This window comes from Hippoglossus stenolepis, chromosome 10 (assembly GCF_022539355.2).
Source record: "Hippoglossus stenolepis isolate QCI-W04-F060 chromosome 10, HSTE1.2, whole genome shotgun sequence".
In the NCBI taxonomy this organism is placed as follows: Eukaryota; Metazoa; Chordata; class Actinopteri; order Pleuronectiformes; family Pleuronectidae; genus Hippoglossus; species Hippoglossus stenolepis.
In genome coordinates this window covers 9402446-9423379 of record NC_061492.1, presented here as the reverse complement: position 1 = coordinate 9423379, position 20934 = coordinate 9402446, and the positions used below count along the sequence as shown (strand labels likewise).

The 20934-nt window shown below is 42.0% G+C and overlaps 4 protein-coding genes across 11 annotated transcripts in view; 2 read left to right on the top strand and 2 right to left on the bottom strand.

Moving 5' to 3' along the window:
* The window catches only part of si:ch73-242m19.1 (coiled-coil domain-containing protein 162), a 19017-nt gene extending 8718 nt beyond the window's left edge, over positions 1–10299 (top strand). For 2 of the 4 annotated variants that reach the window (XM_047341644.1, XM_047341643.1), the window contains 19 exons: positions 2044–2221; positions 2521–2659; positions 2947–3100; positions 3189–3284; positions 3723–3887; positions 4060–4262; positions 4859–4997; positions 5077–5197; positions 5286–5395; positions 5888–6037; positions 6258–6305; positions 6742–6909; positions 7241–7393; positions 7504–7638; positions 8140–8292; positions 8419–8628; positions 9165–9285; positions 9385–9447; positions 9668–9882. In XM_047341644.1, coding sequence (XP_047197600.1) covers positions 2044–2221; positions 2521–2659; positions 2947–3100; positions 3189–3284; positions 3723–3887; positions 4060–4262; positions 4859–4997; positions 5077–5197; positions 5286–5395; positions 5888–6037; positions 6258–6305; positions 6742–6909; positions 7241–7393; positions 7504–7638; positions 8140–8292; positions 8419–8628; positions 9165–9285; positions 9385–9447; positions 9668–9882 — 2721 coding nt within the window. Of the gene's footprint in view, positions 1–2043; positions 2222–2520; positions 2660–2946; positions 3101–3188; positions 3285–3722; positions 3888–4059; positions 4263–4858; positions 4998–5076; positions 5198–5285; positions 5396–5887; positions 6038–6257; positions 6306–6741; positions 6910–7240; positions 7394–7503; positions 7639–8139; positions 8293–8418; positions 8629–9164; positions 9286–9384; positions 9448–9667; positions 9883–10163 lie in introns of those variants that run through there. The other 2 variants (XM_047341646.1, XM_047341645.1) reach the window with 2 other exon arrangements.
* zbtb24 (zinc finger and BTB domain containing 24) lies at positions 9078–16229 on the bottom strand. The gene is made up of 7 exons (XM_035169027.2): positions 16150–16229; positions 13575–14400; positions 12916–13083; positions 12633–12716; positions 12466–12549; positions 12276–12357; positions 9078–11664 (listed from the first exon to the last, which is right to left on the bottom strand). Exons 2-7 carry the CDS (start codon positions 14368–14370, stop codon positions 10812–10814), a joined length of 2067 nt encoding a protein of 688 aa, XP_035024918.1. The 5' UTR covers positions 14371–14400; positions 16150–16229; the 3' UTR covers positions 9078–10811.
* On the top strand, positions 15695–19285 carry ddo (D-aspartate oxidase). 4 transcript variants are annotated; one of them, XM_035169034.2, is made up of 5 exons: positions 15695–15809; positions 17344–17539; positions 17687–17795; positions 17889–18065; positions 18232–19285. In XM_035169034.2, exons 2-5 carry the CDS (start codon positions 17368–17370, stop codon positions 18788–18790), a joined length of 1017 nt encoding a protein of 338 aa, XP_035024925.2. In that variant the 5' UTR covers positions 15695–15809; positions 17344–17367; the 3' UTR covers positions 18791–19285. The 4 variants fall into 4 exon arrangements, with proteins under 4 accessions (XP_035024925.2, XP_035024924.2, XP_035024926.2 ...); XM_035169033.2 differs by having other exon boundaries at positions 15720–15809; positions 16072–17539; XM_035169035.2 differs by having other exon boundaries at positions 15722–15809; positions 17302–17539.
* Positions 19018–20934, bottom strand: part of LOC118117009 (SAM and SH3 domain-containing protein 1) — a 48026-nt gene continuing 46109 nt past the window's right edge. For both annotated transcript variants that reach the window (XM_035169025.2, XM_035169026.2), the window contains one exon: positions 19018–20934. In XM_035169025.2, coding sequence (XP_035024916.1) covers positions 20126–20934 — 809 coding nt within the window. In that variant the 3' untranslated portion in view covers positions 19018–20125.

The window sequence follows — 20934 nt, the reverse complement described above, 5'->3', positions numbered from 1 at the left end:
TAACTAAAAAGTAACTAAAATTACATAAGTAACTAAAAAGTAACTAAAAGTACGAAAGTAACTAAAAAGTAACTAAAAGTACAAAGTAACTAAAAGTAAAGTAACTAAAAGTACGAAAGTAACTAAAAGTAACTAAAAATCTGAAAGTAACTAAAAGTAACTAAAAGTACGAAAGTAACTAAAAGTCGAAACTAAAAGTAACAAAAGTAACTAAAAGTACAAAGTAACTAAAAGTAACTAAATACAAAAGTAACTAAAAGTACAAAAGTAACTAAAAGTACAGTAACTAAAAGTACAGTAACTAAAAGTATGAAAGTAACGAAAATGTGAAAAGTAACAAAGTAGAAAAGTAACAAAAGTAACAAAGTAACTAAAAGTAACAAAAAGTTAAATTAACGACAAGTAACGATAAGTAACTAACAGTAACGAAAAGTTACAAAGTAGCAAGTTAACTAAAAGTAACTAAAAGGTTACGAAAAGTTCAAAAGTAACTAAAGTAATAAAAGTAACTAAAAGTAGCGAAATGCGTAAAGTAGCGAAGTAACGGTAGGTGGCGCTATGACCCTGAACTAATATTAATATATGGATGTGTTCAGGTCAGGATTGTGATCATAGGACAGTAGTTCGGGCCGGTTGGATAATGCAGAGTGGATTTACAAAGTACTTCCTGTTTCATGGCGAATCAGTAGGTGGCGCTATGACACTGAGGAAATATTGACACATTGAGCTGTTCAGGCTTGGTCTCTGATCATGAGACATCAGTTTGGCGGTGATAGGACAATGCACACTGGACTTATGACAACATCGTCTCCTTTGGCGAAGGATGAACCTTCGCCGCACCGCAATGTTTACACGGTTTGAGGAAATGTCACAATTCTGACCATGATCCAATGACTTGACTGAGCTCTTTTGAGCTGTATATTGTAAAGCAGCCAGGAGCAGTTCATCAAAGTAAAAACATGTCACTTCCTGTGGCCAGCAGGTGGCGCTGTGATTTTAAGTCAAGATTTCTGTGTAGATGTCACCAGGCCGGGACTCTTGTCTTACATGTCTAGTTTGGAACTCGATTGGAACAAATATGTCAGAGATACAGAACCTCATGTTTTGATGGCGTGTAATCAAACTTTGATGCCACGCCACGGTCACACTGTGACGAAAAATCGATCTTTGAGGTAGTTTTCATCTCCATCTTGTTTTGATGACACTCATCTCAATATGAAGTTATCTGATGAAAGCCCTGACAGACATCAAAGTTAAAATGTGGAAAATGGCCAATATGGCCACTAAAGTCAAAATGGCGGGCTTCCTGTTGCTTTTTTCCCATTGCACCTCTGACCTTTTTGTTTGTCTTGTCATGATACACCTGGGCTACGATTTTGTGAAGATCGGTGAAAGCTAACTGAGGGGCTTTTCCTTAGATGGCGCTGTTGAGCCATTTTTCTACGCCCATTTCAAATTACTCCAGAATACAATTACTTTTTGGGGTTTTGAATTCCCTGCAAACTTTGGTAACAATTTGAGCATGTCTAGGCCCTGAAAAAGCCCCAAAAGGGAAATACAAATCCTTCAAAATACAATAGGGCCTCCCACCGGAGGTGCTCAGGCCCTAATAATTGGAATAGGAATAATATATACAGCATAAACAGAATATATAGTGAGAATATATACAGTGAAATGGATTGCAAGCTGCTTTCAGAGACCATGAATAAATCTAAAGATGGTGGTTGAACCACAGAGCTGAGAACTTTGTTTTGTCTGTCCGTGTTCTGCATGTTTTCATGTTGTCAAGTTAGAAACTACATGAGTGTCTTGAGCAAAAGTGACACCAGCACATGGCTGCCGCTGTCTGTTTTCCGTGTTACAGTTACAAACTGTACTTCCTGTACTTGTACGTGAGAGAAGCACTGATGGTCAGAAGTATTTTATTGAACAAACTCTTTTAACAGTGGTCACATCGTCTAGAGTCAAGATCCTTTATCAATTTATTTTATTTGACTGTTTTTCTTTAGATAATTTCCTCCTCTGTCGCTCTTACTCCAACAGGCCTGTGCTGCTGCTCTTCATCACACCCTGCTCATAGTCTCAGCTCTTCATGACATCGTTTGTTACCTGGTGAGTTTCTCCAGACTCGGAAACACAGAAGACTCGTGGAGCCGGAGGAAGGTGCAAGAGGCTCCAGGCTCACGTCTTGTGGCCGACTGGGGCGGAGCTGAAGGCATCGGTAGGTGGATGTTTCAAATAAAGCATCACAGTCATCACAGACCAGTGTTAATATTAAAGGTTCATTGTGTGAGATTTAGGTGAAAGGGGAGGTTGAGGTGAGGGGTGATCAGCTGCAACATGCAACTTCACCACTAGATGTCACTAAATTCTACACACTGGACCTTTAACTGGACCGTTTGTTTGGCTGCTCTCACTGTCGGATGAAAATATCTATTAAAGCAACATTACCATCAGCTGTCACTATCTAATTAAAGACCAATGTATTCATCAATCACAGTAATCTCATTACATCTACAGGAGCGGAGCTGCAGGAGATCCAGCATCAGGTCGACCGTCTGTCTGATCCCAGCAGCCCCGAGTCAGTGGGTCGTCTGCTGCAGCTTCGCAGGCAGGTTCTCCTCCTGCAGTTTGATACAGCGGTCAGACACCTCATCAGGTCAGTGCGTCTGAGCTGCAATAAAGGCATCATCTGCTTTAGTGAAAACCTCCTGGTTTAGAAAGTAGTAAAAACATGTGAAGATCTACCACTTTGTCCAGATCCACGCCAAAATTTGAGGGATTCTTTCCTCCATCTTTCCACCAGGTTTTGTGAAAATCTGTTCTGTAATTTTTGCGTAATCCTGCTGACAAACAAACAAACAAACAAACCAATGAACAGAAGTGAAAACATCTTAAATCAACAGTGGGTCTTCTCCCTTTGTAACATGTGTTTGTTGTGTTCAGGGAGGCGTTCCTCTCGGCTGGTGACATGGCCTCTTACCAGAGTGTGAGCGACAACATGATGACTGCTCTTCCTCTGCTGAGTGACGGAATCCAGACCGACGTGTTCAGCATCACGCTGCCTGTTCCTCGACCTCTAGAGACCCGGGGCTGTCGGGTCGGTTTGCATTAACATCAGATCATATCATGTCATATATCATATATCATGTCATATAATATATCATATCATGTCCTGTTGTTTTCAGGCTCAGAGGATGTTCTCCTGGAGAAGTTTCATAGCCTGTCATGGATTGTTCCCTCTACATGTGTGGGACCTACCACCCATTGAATACTGCATGCAGGTGCAACACCTAATATGTTCTCTCACGTGTTCAGACAGAGCTGAGAGTGGGAAAAACACCCCCTCCTAAATTTAATACAGACACGATCAGACAAACACACTTTATTGTATTAAAAACAGAGGAGTTGTGTGTGTGTGTTGTGTTTGTGTGCAGATAAAACAGAGGAGTTGTGTTTGTGTTGTGTGTAAAGCAGACTAGTTGTGTTTGTGTTGTGTGTAAAGCAGACTAGTTGTGTTTGTGTTGTGTGTAAAACAGAGGAGTTGTGTTTGTATTGTGTGTAAAACAGAGGAGTTGTGTGCATGTTGTGTTTGCGTGCAGATAAAACAGAGGAGTTGTGTTTGTGTTGTGTGTAAAACAGAGGAGTTGTGTGTAAAACAGAGGAGTTATGTTTGTGCTGTGTGTAAAGCAGACTTGTGTGTGTGTTGTGTCTGTGTGCAGCTGTGTCTCAGTGGTCTGAGGGACTGCAGCAGACTGCAGACCAACGCGGCGATCCTCGGCGTGTCTCTGCTCATGGAGGACGTCCTGAACAGCGGAGGAGTCGCAGAGCCCGTCCGTCTCCATGGCAACAAAGATGACCTTCTGCACGACGGAAAACCTAATGAAGTAAAAGTCTGTTTATAAGTTGTTACGGAAATTCACGCTTAACCAGGCCAATTACACAGCTGGGATTATGTGTGAACACAAAGTGTATCCACAAGGCTGCTCATGGTTAGGAACCCACACTGTTGTGTTTGTAACGTCAGGTCACGTTAACTATGTTTTGTCTTCGTCTCAGGAGGACAAAAGCTGCTCTGAAGTGGAAGAGAAGAACTCCACTCCTCCTTGTCAGGATCCGCTCCGAGTGCAGCGTGTGCTGAAAGGTTTCCTCCAGCTGACCAAGCAGCTTCAGGTCTTTAAGGAGAGCTGGGCTCGAAGACGTCTGGGTGCCGAGATATTCAGTTCACCCGCTTTATATCAGCAGTTTGTCAACCTCTACAGGTACAGTCAGGATTTTATTAGATTTAAGTGGCTGTAAATGTGACAATTAGTAAAACACTTTGTAAAAACGACATCTGCAAAGGTCCCTTTAGTAGCTGTTCTGGAACTTTTCACCATATCCCAGATTGTTTATCAGCAAATTTACTTCCTCGTCTGACTTCAAAATCGAGGTTTTCAAATTTTTCTCAAATGCTTTAAGAACCAGAATGATACCCAGCAGAGCACGTACCTCCACCAAGGCCCAGCAGTCGCCTTAAAGTCAATCAAGCTGCACCAAATTTCACACATTCATAGATATCACTCCTCTCAATGTGCCTGATTCTGTGCATGAGGATCCAAGACAACACATCCTTCCACCAAGTTTTGTAATAATCTGTCCTGTAGTTTTTGTGTAACCCTGCTTACTAACAAACAAATAAGGCCCAACGGTCCCCTTCTAAAACCCAATTTAAATTCACTAGACCTGGATTTTTGTTTGTATCTGCCACAAATTTCACACACTCATAAATATCAGTCCACTAAATATGGTTCCCAAAAGGGTCATTGTTTCATTTTATTTTTTCAATACCATATTTAAAGTTGTATTTGCTTTGCAGAGCTGAAATCTTTTACCCCAGTATGAAAGCTCTGGCTCGACAAATGGGTAAAGAGCGTGATTACGAGCTCCTCATCTCTGGCAGCCGGGCTCTCCTGCCCCCTGCTGGAGCTTCAGAGACTGACGTGAAAACCTGGCAGGTACAACTTCAACAAACACACACAATCATAAGCCTCATGTCTCAATACCAAGACCTCACCACCTGGTAAAATGTCTCAGCTTCACACCCTGCTGGAGATCACCGAATGTGACATGATCAGGGCCGTGCAGAGGAGGCTCCACAGGGAGCTGACCCTGGTGCTTTCAGAGCGGACCCGTCAGGACACATGTCTCCCTACAGGTACCAAAAAACACACAGAGTCCCCCTTTAAGCAGAAGAGAAAATAACAGAGCTGCAGTTTCGATAAAAAGATTCCTTGTTTGTTCAGAGCTGTGGAAAAAAGCCTCACTGAAGCACAGCGTGACCCCCGAGCGGCCGGAGATCGTGGAGGCCTTCGTGGAGCAGCTGATGGAAGGAGCTGAGCAAGTGGACGGACAGGTAGGAAAAACCACACAGGAAAAATATACATTGTAGTCTCTGCTTGTACGATGTATTTAAAATGGAAATTTGTAGTTAAAATGCCATAACTTAAAGAGAAGCAATATGAGAACGTGCAGACATAAAATTCCAGATTTCAGTATTTGTTTCTTTGCTTTTGTTTGACAATGACGATCAAAAGCATCACTTGACATCACATTAGAGAGCAACTTATAACTGCAGTGAAACTTAAAGAAAATCTGTGCAGAAATATATGTATGGATTTGTTCTTTTTATGCATTGATAACTGTTAATTTATTATCTTTTACTGCTCTGTTACAAAACAGAGAAACAGTCCAACAGAAACTACACTATGTGCTGTATTACATATTTACTGTGACCTTCACTCACCATACCAGAACAGGAGAGAACCCTCCTGTGATTCTATTCTTCTCCTCATGTCTTTCTGTTTCCGTGCCAAACGCTAATCCTCCTGCGTGTCTCTTCTTCCAGCTGACGATCTCTCAGGATCATCTCCGGCTGTGTTCCACTCACCTCGGCTCCTCTCTGATGGAGCGAGAGCGCCGCAGCTTCCTGCTTTACTCACACTTCTATGAGCAAATTCTGCAGCAGCAGACTCAGCTGCTGCACCAGAAAGAACAAGTACACGTGCAGTTCCTCACCTCAGCAAACATTTGACTGTGCATTTCACTGGTAGTTTATGTATAGACCTCTTTCATTTCACTATTCAAAAAGTAATGTTCATGCACAAATACCTGACTTCATGACCTTTAGCCAGAAAAAACTTTGTGTTAACACGTCAAATCTTTGCTTTGTCATATAATTTTATTCTGAATTTTTCTCTTTTCCATTTTAACTTCAGGATTTAAAGAATCTTAAAGACTCTCAGACGAGTAACATTTACAAAGAGGTAAGAACTATAAACTCTGTGTTTAACAATAAGACAAAGAACGACAGAGAGAGGGACCTAAATCCTCACCACAGGTTTTCATTCTCTCAGTGGAGCTCTTACATTTACACCAGCTCTCATCTGTGAGGTTTCTCCTTTCATTGTCAACTTGAAAGCTGGGAAATTAAGTTTTACTCAGAGATATTTAGGACGTCAGTTGGTCAGTTCGTCCAGAGGGAAATAAAACTGGGCGACGAACGTAGTAAAACAAATGTCTGTATCTAAATCGGGTGAGTATCTGTTTGTGCAAATATTTGTGGTGATAATGATGTGGGTGAGCCTCGGAATTTTTAGGATACCTCTAAAACTTCTTACCACATTCCTCCAGATGTATGTTGAGATCATCACAAACAAACATGTTCCTACAAATAAATAATTATGTGTTATTGTTGCCCAGGTGTCGGTTTCATGTCGCGGGATGATGCTGGAGATCTCAGTTCTGCAGGCTCGAGTCGCTCACCTCCAAGAAGAGAAGCGTTCTCTGGAAGAACGACTCAGTCTGAAGTTTAAAGAGCGTTACGACCCTTTGGTCCGACATCTCTTCTCTACCTGCCTCCAGCTGAAGGTGAGGAATTCTATCCTGTGCATGTTTATCTAGAATGAATAAATAAAGTAAAGGTCTGCTCAGGCAACAAATGTTTCTCATATATAATTATATTGATTTCTTTTTAAACCTCTTCTACAAACTACGTCTACAAGCAATATAGTAACTTTTATAGTGACTCAGGTACATAATGAGTTTGAACAAATTTTCTATTTTCTATTTTAAAATGTACTTTTCAAAATAAAATTAATAAAATAGATTAAATAGTTTATTATTTATCACTGACTGTTTGCTCCTGTGATATTTCTTCCTTGTTTGAGATGTTAAAGACGTTTATTTGTGCTGATCTCAGGTCAGACTCGATGAGCGTCGGTGGCAGGTGGAGCAGGATGTGAGTGTGATGGTGAACAGAATCCGAGCGGAGGGAGTCGACAGAATCATCAAACTCAAAAAGAAATGCGGCTGCACCACAGACAACGATGGACTCGCCCACACACAGTTAAAGGTACAAACAGGAAAAAACTTTATGATTTCAAAATCTACAAAAACATCAGAAGACACGTTTATGCTTTACCTTTAAACACACGTTAATGTGCCTGATGATGTGTTCGTCAGAAGGAAGAAGTCCACGAGCTGAGCCTGGAGAACAGTCAGCTGACGGCTCTGCTCTGTAAACTGACGGCTCTGAGTCGATGGCGGCAGGTGGTCGAGCAGGGGAAACTTCACCGGCGGCTGCTTCAGACTCAGCAGGTCAGCAGCAGCTCAATATTCACGTCAGATTCTTTTCCTGTAGGAAGGAAATGAAAAGCAAACGCTGACCATTTTCCTCTCTGTCGTACTTCATATAATATCACATGTTTAAAGCTAGAATCCAATACATTTGAGTATTACAGGTAAATATGTTAAATTGATTTAAAAAAGCTTATTTTTTTAGTATTTACTTTTATAATCGTAACAAAAAGTATATAAAAAAATTGTCTTACATGTCTAATTTGGACTCGATTGGACCATGTATGTCCGAGATACAGAACCTCGTGTTTTGATGGCGTGTAATCAAACTTTGACGCCACGCCACGGAATTTGGTACTTAAAACCCTTTTCTGATCAATATAAACATTAAAGTATATATTATATAGGCCTAGTGTGTTTTTTTCCTTTCATATGTTTATTATAACAGTTTATCATCAGTAGAATGATCATTACAAGAGCATCACAGTGTTTACAGCTGTAGTTATCACCCCTCGTGTCCAGAGTGAAATCACCAGTCGCACCGAGGCGCTCAGGGTGAAGATGGTTGCAGAGGAGGAGGTGATTCTCCTGCAGGAGGAGCTGGACGCCGCCCGACAGATGTTGACCAGCTGCCAGGCCGAGTGCAGCCGAACCAAGAGGCTGCTCAGCAGGAAGGTGGGGAGTCTTCACTGCTGCACAAACATGGACTGTAGAGGAACACACATACACACACTTAGAGACTGAACCCAGAACCTAGGAACTATGATGGTCCACTCCAAACACTGTAACACTTGCTCTCAGACGGAGGAGCTGCAGGAGGCCCGGCATCAGTCTGCACAGGAGACTCACAGCAGACAGGAGCTGGAGACGTATCGAGTGCAGAGGCTGGAGGAGATGAGAGCTGATGTGGAGGACAGAGACGGGCAGCTCAGAGATCTCAGCCAGCAGCTGGACAGAGGAGGCAGGATGAGCCAGATACAGAGACACCGCAGCGCCAAAGAGATCCGACAGGTGAGATGGAAGAGCAACAGACTCCAGAGAACACAGCAGAACACAAGTGATACACCAGGTTCTGTAGGTTTAAAACTTCTAATGAGTAAAGCATAAAAGGGATTTTCTGATGATTTCATTAGTTTTTTCTGAAAGGTTCAATATCACCAACATTTGGTTTTCAATTAACAGTGACAATAGGAATTAAATGATTAAGATAAAGGCTAATTGTCAGATAAATCTATGTATATATAATTTAAATTATTTAAACAGTGAAGAACTTTTGATTTTGATTAAAAGATTTATAGACCCTTTTTGCATTTTAGTACTTGAAGTGAAGAGGACGCTCAAGATTAGGATTTTTGCCTCATAAAAAGGTTCATGACTTATTTAAAAAAAAACATAGGTGGAGCATTATCAGTGTTTCATCAGTACGACGAGCTACTAAAAGAATTAAAAGAACATCTGTATCAAATTTCATGTCAATCAATTTAATAATAGTTCATGATGAAGAAACAAAAATTTAAAGGTCAAGTAATAAAAATATGTGTGTGTAGGTGAAGGAGCAGCTTCACCAGGAGCGCTGCATCAAACAAGAAGCTTTTCAGCAGGTGGAGAAGCTGAAACACCAGGTGAACGACATGGGGGCGGCTTTCTCCAGGCGCACCTCTACAGCAGGTACAAACTTTGGTCTCTACACCCTGGACGGTTTCTCCTGTCTTACAAGTTTCTCCATTTGCTTCAGGTAATTCCCAATTCTCTCCGTGTCTGTCACAGGGCAAAGCAGGACGTGCTTCACGCTGTCAGTCAGCAGATTGAGCTCTAGAGGTCCCTCAGCAGGTACTGAAACCAGCACAGAGCAATAACACTTCCATCTCAGAGTACTGGAGAGACTTTTTTTCCACATAGAATATAATATACAAGCTGCTCATGCGGATCAGAAGCAAAATGAGATGATCCAGACGCTCGTAACTTGTCATGATGAGATCTGAAAATCTATTATTGCACATATTTCCTCCTGCAGTGTGAGAGTTCAGCCTCTGCTCCGTGTCTCTCTCAGGTCTGCACAGGGTCAGTCGGCAGCAGTCGGCCCTGCAGCTCGGCAGCTTCGCCAACCCTGCCGCGCTTCAGGACTCTGCCACCAGACACCAGAGAGCGGACACAGCCAGGAGTCGGTCGAACACAAGAATAGACAGAGCCACAGCAGTGAGTGAGACTCCAGCAGCACGGCAGCGTCACACAGAGAGAAAACAAGCGAGTTCAACTGAAGTTTAAACTCCCACGTGTTCTGTTGAGAAGTGAACGAAGAAGCTGAATGTGAAGTTGACATAACAGAAACTGGTTTTCAGCTCCTCTATTGTTTCTACAGATATAAATACAGAGTTTGTTGACAGAACCAGGAAGTGTCGAAGATTTGTAATGTGAAGTTTTCTCCAGGGACTTGGGATAGTTGCATAATAACAGAGAAATACATGCAACAAACTGTCGATGTCCTATTTAGGTTCCGTAACATTGTCTTTGGATAAACACCGGCAGTGTTTTTCTTTCTCTTCCAGGATCCGTCTCGCCTGCGCGTCCTGACTGCAGACACGTTACTACCAGAGCTGTGAGACGCAGAACATTCCCCCCCGGGGTAATTTCAAGAAGCCATGGAGTTGTTGAGCGAGTTTTTCCAGCTGTCTAATATGCAGAATGCTGCTGATTTATTGTTTGTCTGAACAAAGTCCAATAAACTCTATTTCAAAAAGCCAAGATGTAAACCGTTTTCATCTTATTATCTTATCATCTCTTATTATCCATCGCATTTTACAATATAATCCACCGCTGTTTTAAACTGCACAAGTCTGACATGAAACTGTTTGTTCCAAGTAAATTTGAGCTGATTGTAAATTGTGAAATAAATTAAAATAAATTGATATGTGTGTGTGTGATCATTAAACTGCATGTGAACTAAAGACGAATAAATGTTTTCCACTTTGTCATAATTTGACTTTTGTTATTCTCAAATATCAATATCAGCCTCAAAAATAATTTCCAGAGTTGCATAGTATTTAATTTTGCTCTCACAACATATGATTGTAAATCCATTGCTCTACAGTGGGAAAAGCAGTCAAACCAGTCTGTTACACTGGTGTACTGTAGCAGCATGTTTCAGTTTAGATTCATCAGCGTCACATTCACGTCCTCCGTCAGCCGGGCCGCTCTCAGCCCTCCTGCGGGAGCCCGGTGGTGTACAGGTAGGAGACGGTTCCTGCCTGGATCTGAAAGGTTTGTCCCTGGATGTGGTGGCTGGAGATCTGCTCGCTGGTCTGGCTGATGGAGATGGGCTGGCTGCTCTGGCTGCTGATGTGAATGGCCTGACTGTGCTGCTCCCTGCCCAGCTGCTGGAGCGGCTGCTGCATCACCTGCAGCTGCGGGACGGGGCGCTGTGCGAGCTGAAGGGGCTGCGGGGGGCCATGGTGGGACTGCAACTGCTCCATCGCCTCTTTACTCAGAGTGATGACATGCATCTGCTCCGACTGGTGCGTCATCTGTCCCTCCAGCATGCTGACGGTCTGAATCTGAGGGCCGTGGTCCACCATGGCGCCCTGAGAGACCAGCGCCACGTTCTGCATGTGTCCCGACGGCTGGGTGAGGAGGGTGAGTCGAGAGTCGGATGATTCTGCCGTCTCCCCTTCTGTGGTGATGATGCTGATCTCCTGCTCCTGACCCGGCACAAAGTTTATGTTATTCATATCTCCGGTCACCACCAGCTGGATCTCCTGCTCGGAGCCGGAGGGGAGCTGGTACTGCTGAAGCTGCAGGATGTTGCGAACCTCCTCCTGAGGTGCTGCCGATGCTTCTGCTGCCGTGTCTGACGAGGACTCAGTGGACGCCGCTCGCTCCTTCCTGTGGGTCTTGGTGTGAGTTTTCAGATTGTCCAGACGGGTAAAGGACAGGTTGCAGGATGAGCAGGTGAAAGGTTTCTTTCCGGAGTGAGAGGTGACGTGTCGTCTTCTCGCACTGGGGTCTGAGAAGGACTTGTTGCAGATGGGGCACTCGTATGGTTTCTCACCTCTGGAAAAGAAGACACACACAATCACTGGTTTTAACTGAAGATAAACCCACTGCTTCAGAAATATCTCTTTGAAAAACTAGAACTATCTCATGTCTGCAGCCAAACGCTCCAACAGAAGACGACTGCCACTGTTAAAATAAACTGCATAGAGAAACTTGGACTGAAGACTGTGATGAAATCCAAATGTAAAATGGTCAAAAGGAATATTGAATGGAATTTTTTTATTTATATTTTTAATTCGAGTTGTATTTTTTCCCTGTATTTTTATTTACTAATACAGCATCAATAAAATAAATAAATTTCACATTTGTGTCCACTATAAACTGCATTTACTCTCCTTTTAGCTCTGTTTTTGGTCTCCACCAACCAAAGAAAAACATCGGGCTCTTTAGCTACTAAACATTCTGATGTTTTACACACAAAACATCATGCTGACAGTGAGTTAAAAGATGCTAAAATGATCTGTAGAGCTGACGAGAAATTTTTTAACTGAATCTCGTTCCGTCACCACATGTAGTGATTGGATCCAATGCTAATAAATAAATGTTTATTATAGCTGCTGAATTAAAGTCGTTACAACAAAGTCAAATTCCAATAACTCATTTCTCACCTGTGGATGCGGATGTGAGTCTGCAGTGTGCTCTTGGTTGTAAAACACTTCCCACAAATCTCACATGTGAAAGGCTTCTCCCCTGTGAAAACATTATTCACGTGAACACTGCTGTTAGTGCGATGACGTAAGTTTTAAATGTCTCACTATTTATCCACAGATCTGTCGAAGAAGCTCAGTCTGATTTTACCTGTGTGAGTTCTCAGGTGTTTTTTCAGCTGAGCCGTGTCCAAAAACTTGTGATGACACTGAGCACATTCCGGCAACGATTTACCTTTAATAAAAAAAAAATATATATATATATTGAGCCTTTAAAGTGACATTAGAATTCACGTGCTGAATGGATTTGATTCTCACCTGTATGAACTCTGTAATGACTTTTAAGTTGCCTCTTCTGAGTGAAAGTCTTTCCACATTTATCACAGTTGAAGGACTTCTCCTCTGTTGATACGAGTGAAATAACAACAATATACAGTTCAGCAAGAGAAATACTAACAGATTAAAGAATTTGATTGGTTAACAGAAGTAATAATCTGGATATTCATTCATTTTAATTCATTTTCTGAAAATGCAGTTTTCTCCTCTGACTTGACTAAAACACCAGAATATAACACAGAGCACTAGCTTCCTCAGATCGTACCTTTGTGGAGGTTCATGTGCTCTCGCAGGGTGTGTTTGGTGCACAGAGTCTTGGAGCAGATGGTACAAACGAACGGCTTCTCTCCGGTGTGGATGCGCTGGTGAACGAGCAGCGTGTGCTTCTGGGTGAAACTATTCCCACAGACCTGGCACCGGAAAGGCTTCTCTCCTGAGGGAGCAGAGGGACATACAGGGAAGTTACAATGGTGAATATACAGGTGGAAGGTGCAGCATCCCCAGCAGAGTAATACACACATCATTTGATCAGTCAACTTACCTCCCTTTCCTAAAAGAATAAACACCTGGAAACAAACCATTGCTCCAGTGATATCTATCTATCTATCCATCTATCCCTCTATCCATTCATCCATCTATCTATCCAACTAGCCTCATGTGCTCCAAGGAAAATCCTGTTTATCTTGTATACATTATTAATATTCTTTCAATATTAATTTCACTCTAGCTCTTTCTGCAACTTTCAACCTTGTGGGACAAATAGAGGATTATCTCACTTTATTATCTTATGTGTTGAGGGGCATACAGGAATAAAAGACTAAACTATAACAGTAAGACTTCATTTGTAATAAACTGTAGTCAGAAAGGAGGATTGTGTCTCTTGGATTAAAACCAACAACCTATTGTTATCCTTTCCGTGTTTACCTGTGTGAGTTCTTTGATGAATTTTGAGGAAGAGGTGGTTTTTAAACACTTTGTCACAGTCCTCACATCGAGCCTCCGTGTTTGGATATTTTCTTTTCCTCCCTCTTTTCTTAGGCTCTTTGTTCACTGCTGTGTCCTGGTCGCCTTTGTAACTCTTGTACTTGATTGGAGGCCTGATTTTGCGTTTGCTCTGTCGGCTCTGGGGCCCTGGTGGGTTATAATCGGAATCGCCTTCAGGTAGCAAGTCCACATCTCCAGCCCGACGCTCCTCTGAGCCCTTGCACGGTCCACTTCTCTCCTCCAGCTTCTTCACTGACACGTCCTCATTTTTCTTTGGCCGTCCTCTTTTGCGTTTGGACAGATCGGGCACCTTGGCTTTGTCACCTCTAACCCCTGCTGCAGAGCGTGTGAGTTCAGCGAGCGCTCTGACAAGGTCGCCGACCTCCATGAGATGAGCCGTGGCCAGGAGCTGCTCAGCGGAACTCTCCTCCAGGGACACGCGTGCACTGTAGATGAACTCCAGCACCGCAGAGAACATCTCAGCTTCCATCCCGCCCAGTGCAAAGGTCGAGCGGCTGATGTGATCTCCTGATGTGAACATGAGGGAGAAGTACTCGCTGCTCGCTGCCAGCAGAGCTTTGTGCGCCCTGAAGTGCACGTCCCCCACAACTAAAGTGACATCGCACAGGAGGTCCCTTTTCCTGAGGTTGTTGAATTTGCTCAGGATGCTCTGCTCATGTGAATCTGAATGAACGGCAGTGAGGGTTGAAGATGAAGCCGTTGTTCTCTGAGACATCTTCCCCCTCGAAGATGATCCCTTCTGCTCCTGGAGAAAAAACAGAGCAACAGTGCAAAAGACTGAGTGAAGGGAACATTTGTGTGGATTTAAATTTACTGACTTAATTTTATTAACATTGAATTAACTACTTGTACAAGTACCTCTGGCAGGGGCCTCTTAACTGTTCCAGACTCTCAGCTAAAGACTAAGAGAGACAGAGCTTTTGAGATAAGAGCTCTGAGGAAATACAGCAGGCTGAGTCAGTAGCTTCCTTTAAATCATAGCATCTTTATTGTATTTCATTCCCTGATTTTACCAAATTCTAGTTTTATTATTGTAATGAGTGTTCTTGCTTGAATTTCAGTGTTTGCATTCTTGTATATATTATTTTATGCATTCTTACTTGTGTCCTTTATTTGTGAAGCGCTTTGGAACTTTTTATTGAGAAGTGCTATATAAAATAGATCTTCTTAAAGGTATTATTACTTACTCCATGTGTATTAATTTATCTCTGGCTCAATCAATTATTATGTTTTCTTATTGATTAAGTTATTTTCCACATCAACAGTTTAATCCTATACGTTTTAAATACTGTGACAGTTTATAGATCGAAATCTCAAATTAAAAATGAGTGAAAAAGAATCCAGAAACGTTGAAAAGCTGTAAATAGGCGTCTGACATTCTCCCACAATAAGCAGAATAAACGTTACATTTTTAGTCAAAATGAATCGAGTTTATCACAGCGGCAAAACCAGACTCCAATTTCAAAAACCGTTACAAAACATTTGGTTTTGCGGTACGTGTCTATACTAAATATTATGGTAGGAGTATTCAGCAAAATAAAAGAAAAAGCCTAAATTTTCTCTGAAATACAGTTTGTAGTCAAGAGCTATTTTCCCCATCCATTGTTATTTTATTTTGTTGAATAGTTAGAATCTTTTATTCATTCATTACTCGCAGTTTCTTAAAATTTTAACTTTAGCTTGAAACTTATATTTTCAAAATAAATGGAGAAGAAAACCCAGAGGGGATTGTTTGCAAATATATTCAGTCATTCCGGAAAGAACATTATTTCTAAAAAGGGCGAAGACGAAGGCCTTAATCAAAACAGCAAGACAGGAGAAATATCACTGTATTAACTTTCTTGCCATTTGCTTGAATCATCAATAAAACAAATCATCATTATTACCTTATCAGTTCTTAATGTGCAACAATGAATGTGATGTTTGCACGTTAAAATAATTATATTGATGATGTCGGAAATAGAAGAATTTCTTTTAGGTTATCACTGTAAAATATATATGTGCGAAAATACTTTTATTATGAAATCCGTTTTACACACTCTTACCGTAAAACCTTGTATAGACGGTACTAGAAAACAAAGTGGTGAATCTTGGCTGTGCTCAGATGTGGAGACTGTTTTAACATCTGTAAATCACCAGATGTGGATCGATTCAGTAAGTGATCGTTTCAGTGTTAGTGACTGAAACCATATCAATAACTCGGTGTCTTTTTAATCAAGCATTTCGCAGTATTTTCCACATTTATACGAAGTTTACCTGCCAATGTTTTCAGATCAGATCCTGAGCGCTGATGTGAACAAGTTAGCAAAACAAGCTAACTCACACCGTCTGTGTCAGTGCAGCCGCTGCTAGCCAAACACAGCTAGCTAGCAGGAGTATAAACACGCTGCACTGAATTAAATCATGTGTGTTTCAGCGATTTAACTCTCAGCACCAGGACCTAAACGGATACAACCTCAGAGTAATTTCAAACAGTGAGCTTTCAGGACCTTACCTTCGTCTCTGTCGGGGCGGAAGTCGTGAGTGAGGAACTATCGCGAGATGGGACGAGATCCGCGTGCAGCTGATCTACACATGATGTGGATCTAAGAAGCTGCTGATCTGAAACCATCAGGCCTTTTATAAATCTACTTTTCCATTTACTTCACGAACAGACTTTTAATATCTATTTTATTCTCTGGATATTAGTTTAAAATGTTAAAACAACTCGTAATGAGAAATGAAATGTGCGGACGGGTTGTTTTTTATTATTGTTCATTCAAATAATTATTGAGATAAATGTATTTAGCACCTGCACTTCCTGTAAAGACAATAAAACACTGTCAGTCTTCTGCAGGAACTGAAGGAGAAAGTTGAAAGGTGGGTGACGATCTGTCTCCTCTTCAAGTTCATCAATTATCAAAAATATCTGACGGATAAAACTTTCAATCAATGAATCGATTACTACACTACTTGTAGCAGCTGATGTTTTTATGTAATGATCTAGTTATTACTTTCTGTGTTGATCAACCTGTATTTGTTTTGCAGTTATTAGTTGATTAATCTGTCAATAAATAGACAAATGAACACTTATCAATAATCAAACAGTGATCATCTACTTATTTAAGAAATTTCAGAACAAATACTGCTTTTGCAGAGAGTATCACTGCAAAGTGAGCTATAAAGGAAATATATATTTTTTCCTAATTTTTTTCAGTTTGTAGCGTATTTATTATTTGATCAAGAAAAAGTAAAATCAACCGATCGGTTTGTGTGAAAAATGAAAACACCCTAGTCTATAAATAATAATTAAAATGCTCTTCAGTAGCACAAATTATACTTTACATACAGTGAGTACATTTTTCTCGTAATCTTTTACTCAAATAAGATTATTGAATGCGTGACTAAATGCAATAGAATATTTTCACTGTGTTTAAACTTTTACATTCTCAAACCTTTGTACCAGTCCAACTGGTTTGGCTGCCTCTGGCCTAGTTGTACAGTGTCTGTTATGTAACACGTTATTACAGAAACACGCCCCCTGCACTGACATGAGGCTTTATGGGTTTGATCCTCGACCCTCTGCCGCCAATTCCAGCAATAATAAAGACTTCAAGTTGTGGATTAACTCCCGAAGAGCCCAGTTATATCAAAGGTTGTCTTGCAGGCAGCGTTGGACACGATTGTTCCGCCTCCATTTTACCTCCAGGTTTGAGACACAGGCCCGTTCATCATGACAAGCGTGAAGGTCGTGGTGGTGGGAGCAGGCGTGATCGGGTTCTCCACCGCTGTCTGCATCGCCGAGGCTCTTCCTTCCTGCTCGGTCACTCTGCTGTCAGAGAAGTTCAGCCCGGACACCACCAGTGATGGAGCTGCAGGGATCCTGTTTGCTGGAAAGTTCCCAGGTATGCAACAATATCTCTCCCATCATTTCAAAATGTTGTGTTGCCATTGCAGTTTCACCAGAGTGGTGACATATTTAAAGATTCAAAATCCACTGTTAAAGTAAATATGCAGCACACATTGGTTTTACACATTGGTTTCTCTATTAGATATTCCTTTGGAAAGACAAAGGCTCTGGTTCAAGGACAGCTTTGATCACCTGTTGGCCATCGCTCAATCCCAACACTCCCCAGAGGCCGGAGTAATGCTGAGCTCTGGGTAACAATTGGTGCCATAAAAGAAGCGACTGATAAGCCAGATTAAAACCGATCTCTTGGCACCTTGTGATTTTTCTTATCCATTTCCTTCCAGCTGGCAAATTTTCAAAGAGGTTCCGGCGGATAAAGTTCCCTTCTGGTCAGAGTTTGTGATCGGCTTCCGACTCATGACCGGCCGCGAACTGAGACGGTTCCCAGATCATACGTTTGGCCAGGTGTTCACCACCATCAAATGTGAATGTTCCAGCTACCTGCCGTGGCTGGAGAACAGGTTTGTCCAGTAACCATCATAGCAATTTTCTTCTTTAAAATAGTAAATCCCCAATAAACGCCTTTGCGGATTTCAGTTAAAGATTATGTACTGAATCCACTAAGTTAAATAAATTCCCTATAATGTGTTGTAGGTGTATAACTTTTGTCATACATGTTTTCTACAGGTTCAAAAGAGCTGGAGGTCAAGTGCAGCAGAGGAAAGTCGACAATCTCCAGGAATTAAGCAACAGCTACGACATCATTGTCAATTGCTCTGGTTTGGGCTCCAAGCTGCTGGTGGGCGACACCCAGGTCTACCCCGTCAGAGGCCAGGTCCTCAAGGTGGAGGCGCCCTGGCTGCAGCACTTCATCCGAGACGGAGATGGAAAGACTTACATCTTCCCCGGCATACACAGCGTCACTGTCGGCGGCACGAGGCAGGAGGGGGACTGGCGACTAGAGGCGGACGAGGGAGACACCAAGAGCATCCTGGAGCGATGCGGCAGGCTGGAGCCGTCCATCAGCAAAGCCAAAGTTCTCAGCGAGTGGGTGGGTCTGCGCCCGAGCAGGAGGAACCCGAGGGTGGAGAGGGAGCTGGTGCAGCTGCAGGGCCGCCAGGTACCAGTGGTCCATAACTATGGCCACGGGGGCTGGGGAGTCACTCTGGCCTGGGGCACCGCCCTGGATGCCATGAGGCTGGTCCGACAGTGCCTCAGTGAAAAGCCTGCTCGAGCTAAACTGTGAACTGAACCTGGATATTTTGCACAGACAACACTTTAAAGAACAAGTACACAACTGCTGAAATATTTAAATCAATGATACACAACATATCAACTGATCAGAACTTATTAAATGCTTTAAAGTTATACATCTACTGTAGCTTTTACATTGTTTAGTATAAAAAGACAATGAAAAAAATGTAATACTTTACTGACATCTGGGGAAGGCAATAATTTTGATAAGAGATTTACTTCATTCAAATAAAAAACTTTATTGATGTAGAAGTGTGATTAGCATTATATAAAGCTCATATATAAAAACCTTTATTGATAAATTAATTGCTGAACTTGAAAATACTGTACATTAATTGATATGAAACTGATGTGAAATTAAAAACAAATGTTTGAGTGCAATTGTTAAACTACTCAACTTTAAACTGTTTGTATATTGTACCTGTTTGCCACAACACTGCTAATTGTTTATTGTGCCAACAACATTAAACATTTCATTTTCCTGTCATTACTTGAAATCACAAGACACAAGAATCCACACGTTTCTCTTAATAATGGTTTGTCTGGAAACTTATGTTCTTATTTATGCTGCTCATCTGAAGGTCAGTAAAGATTTGACTCGTCACAGCAGAAAAACATGTGACACAGAAAACATTAACAACCAGACTCAGTAGAGGGCACACTTCTACCAAAGTCCTTAACTTGAATCAAGCTGCACCACATCTCACACTCTCAATCTGCATCCTTCCATTAAGTTTCATGGAAATCTGTTCTGATGTTTTTATGTAATCTTGCTTAAAAACCAACAGACGTACAATCCTTGGCGGAGGCACTAACCAGAATCTATTCAAGCGTCCCTGTGAGACGTGCCAGCCTCAACCAGGACCCTGACAGTGAAGCAGCTAAATGGAATCCATTCATTTTCCTACAGCGACATGTCAATGTCTCTTCTGTGAAAGTTACGACAAATAAACAGAGAAAACATTTAACTTCAGTAAAATCGAAATAAAGAATAATTTCAATAAATATTTACTTATTTAAACATTAACTGTTTTTAAAAAGGCAGTTTCCCTGTAAAGATTGGATTTAGCTGAATGGGGAACATCTGGGACTGTGGTGTAAATAAATCTGCGATGTTTGTCATTCATTTGCATTTGCCCTCAGATCTTTTATGGCAGGCAACAGCGTTTTTTCCCCCCAATAATATGTGGTTACATTTTCAGAAAGCAAGTTATTTGAAAACAAACACACACAAAAAAAATCTGTATTTCAAACATCTGGAATAAAAAACAACAAAAAAAACGGTGCCTATCCAACAGCAGCAATTTACATTTATAAAATCGGCACCTTACTGTGCTGTTGATGCCAAGAACTTTTCAGGAGGCGGCTCTACACTCTGGAGTCTCTCTTCCATCAATGAACCCAGATTCACTGACAGCTTCTTATTTCTTTTCATCTTCAGCCGACGGGCCTCAGAAGTGGCTGAAAGCGAATGGCCCTTCTTGTCCTCTGAGGAGATGTGGTTTGTGTAGTTGTAGATGCAGGAAGGTTCTGTCAGGGAAGGCATGGAGGACATATTCACAGGATGACTGGACCTTTCTTCTGGTTCTGTGGGTGGCTGCTTGAGGCGTGTGCTCTGTGTTGTTCCTCCTTGTTGAGGGTTTGGAAACACGCCGCACGCAGCCTTGTTTGCGGCGGTTGAAGACTGGGAGGATGGAAACAAGGGCATGAAATGCTTTTGAGGATTTGCTGTTTGCTCCGTGCTCTCCTCACTCTTGGAACTGGGGCTCAGATTCCAGACTTTAGGGTCAGAGAGTTTATTCCTCGGCTCTTTGTGGAGGCCTGACAGGGAGGAGCAGCGAACCAGCGGCTCCATCGCTGGGCTTCTCCTCAGCTCCATGCAACTCTGGCTCCTAGCAATGGTTCTGCTGGGAAGATGAGCTTTTGCTGAGCTCAGGGGACTTAAACTGTTCTTGGGGCATGTTAGTGATGGTAAGATACAAGGCTGCCAGCCTGGGTCACTGTGGAGTAAAGTCTTACTTGGGCTGTTGGAGGTCAGGGTCAAAGGGAGGGCAGGGTACTCGGGGGATGAGAGGAGGCTTGACGGGAAACCAGAGGAGGACCTGCTCATGGGCGAAGAAGTCTTTTTGTCCCTTC

Excerpts from the sequence above, each read along its gene's own strand:
- ddo (XM_035169034.2), top strand. The coding sequence starts at position 17,368 with ATGACAAGCGTGAAGGTCGTGGTGGTGGGAGCAGGCGTGATCGGGTTC. Across the intron at positions 17,796-17,888 it reads GGAGTAATGCTGAGCTCTGG|CTGGCAAATTTTCAAAGAGG; the intron begins GTAACAATTGGT and ends ATTTCCTTCCAG. Across the intron at positions 18,066-18,231 it reads CTGCCGTGGCTGGAGAACAG|GTTCAAAAGAGCTGGAGGTC; the intron begins GTTTGTCCAGTA and ends TGTTTTCTACAG.
- zbtb24 (XM_035169027.2), bottom strand. The coding sequence starts at position 14,370 with ATGTCTCAGAGAACAACGGCTTCATCTTCAACCCTCACTGCCGTTCAT. Across the intron at positions 12,717-12,915 it reads GCACATGAACCTCCACAAAG|AGGAGAAGTCCTTCAACTGT; the intron begins GTACGATCTGAG and ends TCGTATCAACAG. Across the intron at positions 11,665-12,275 it reads ACTCACATCCGCATCCACAG|AGGTGAGAAACCATACGAGT; the intron begins GTGAGAAATGAG and ends CTTCTTTTCCAG.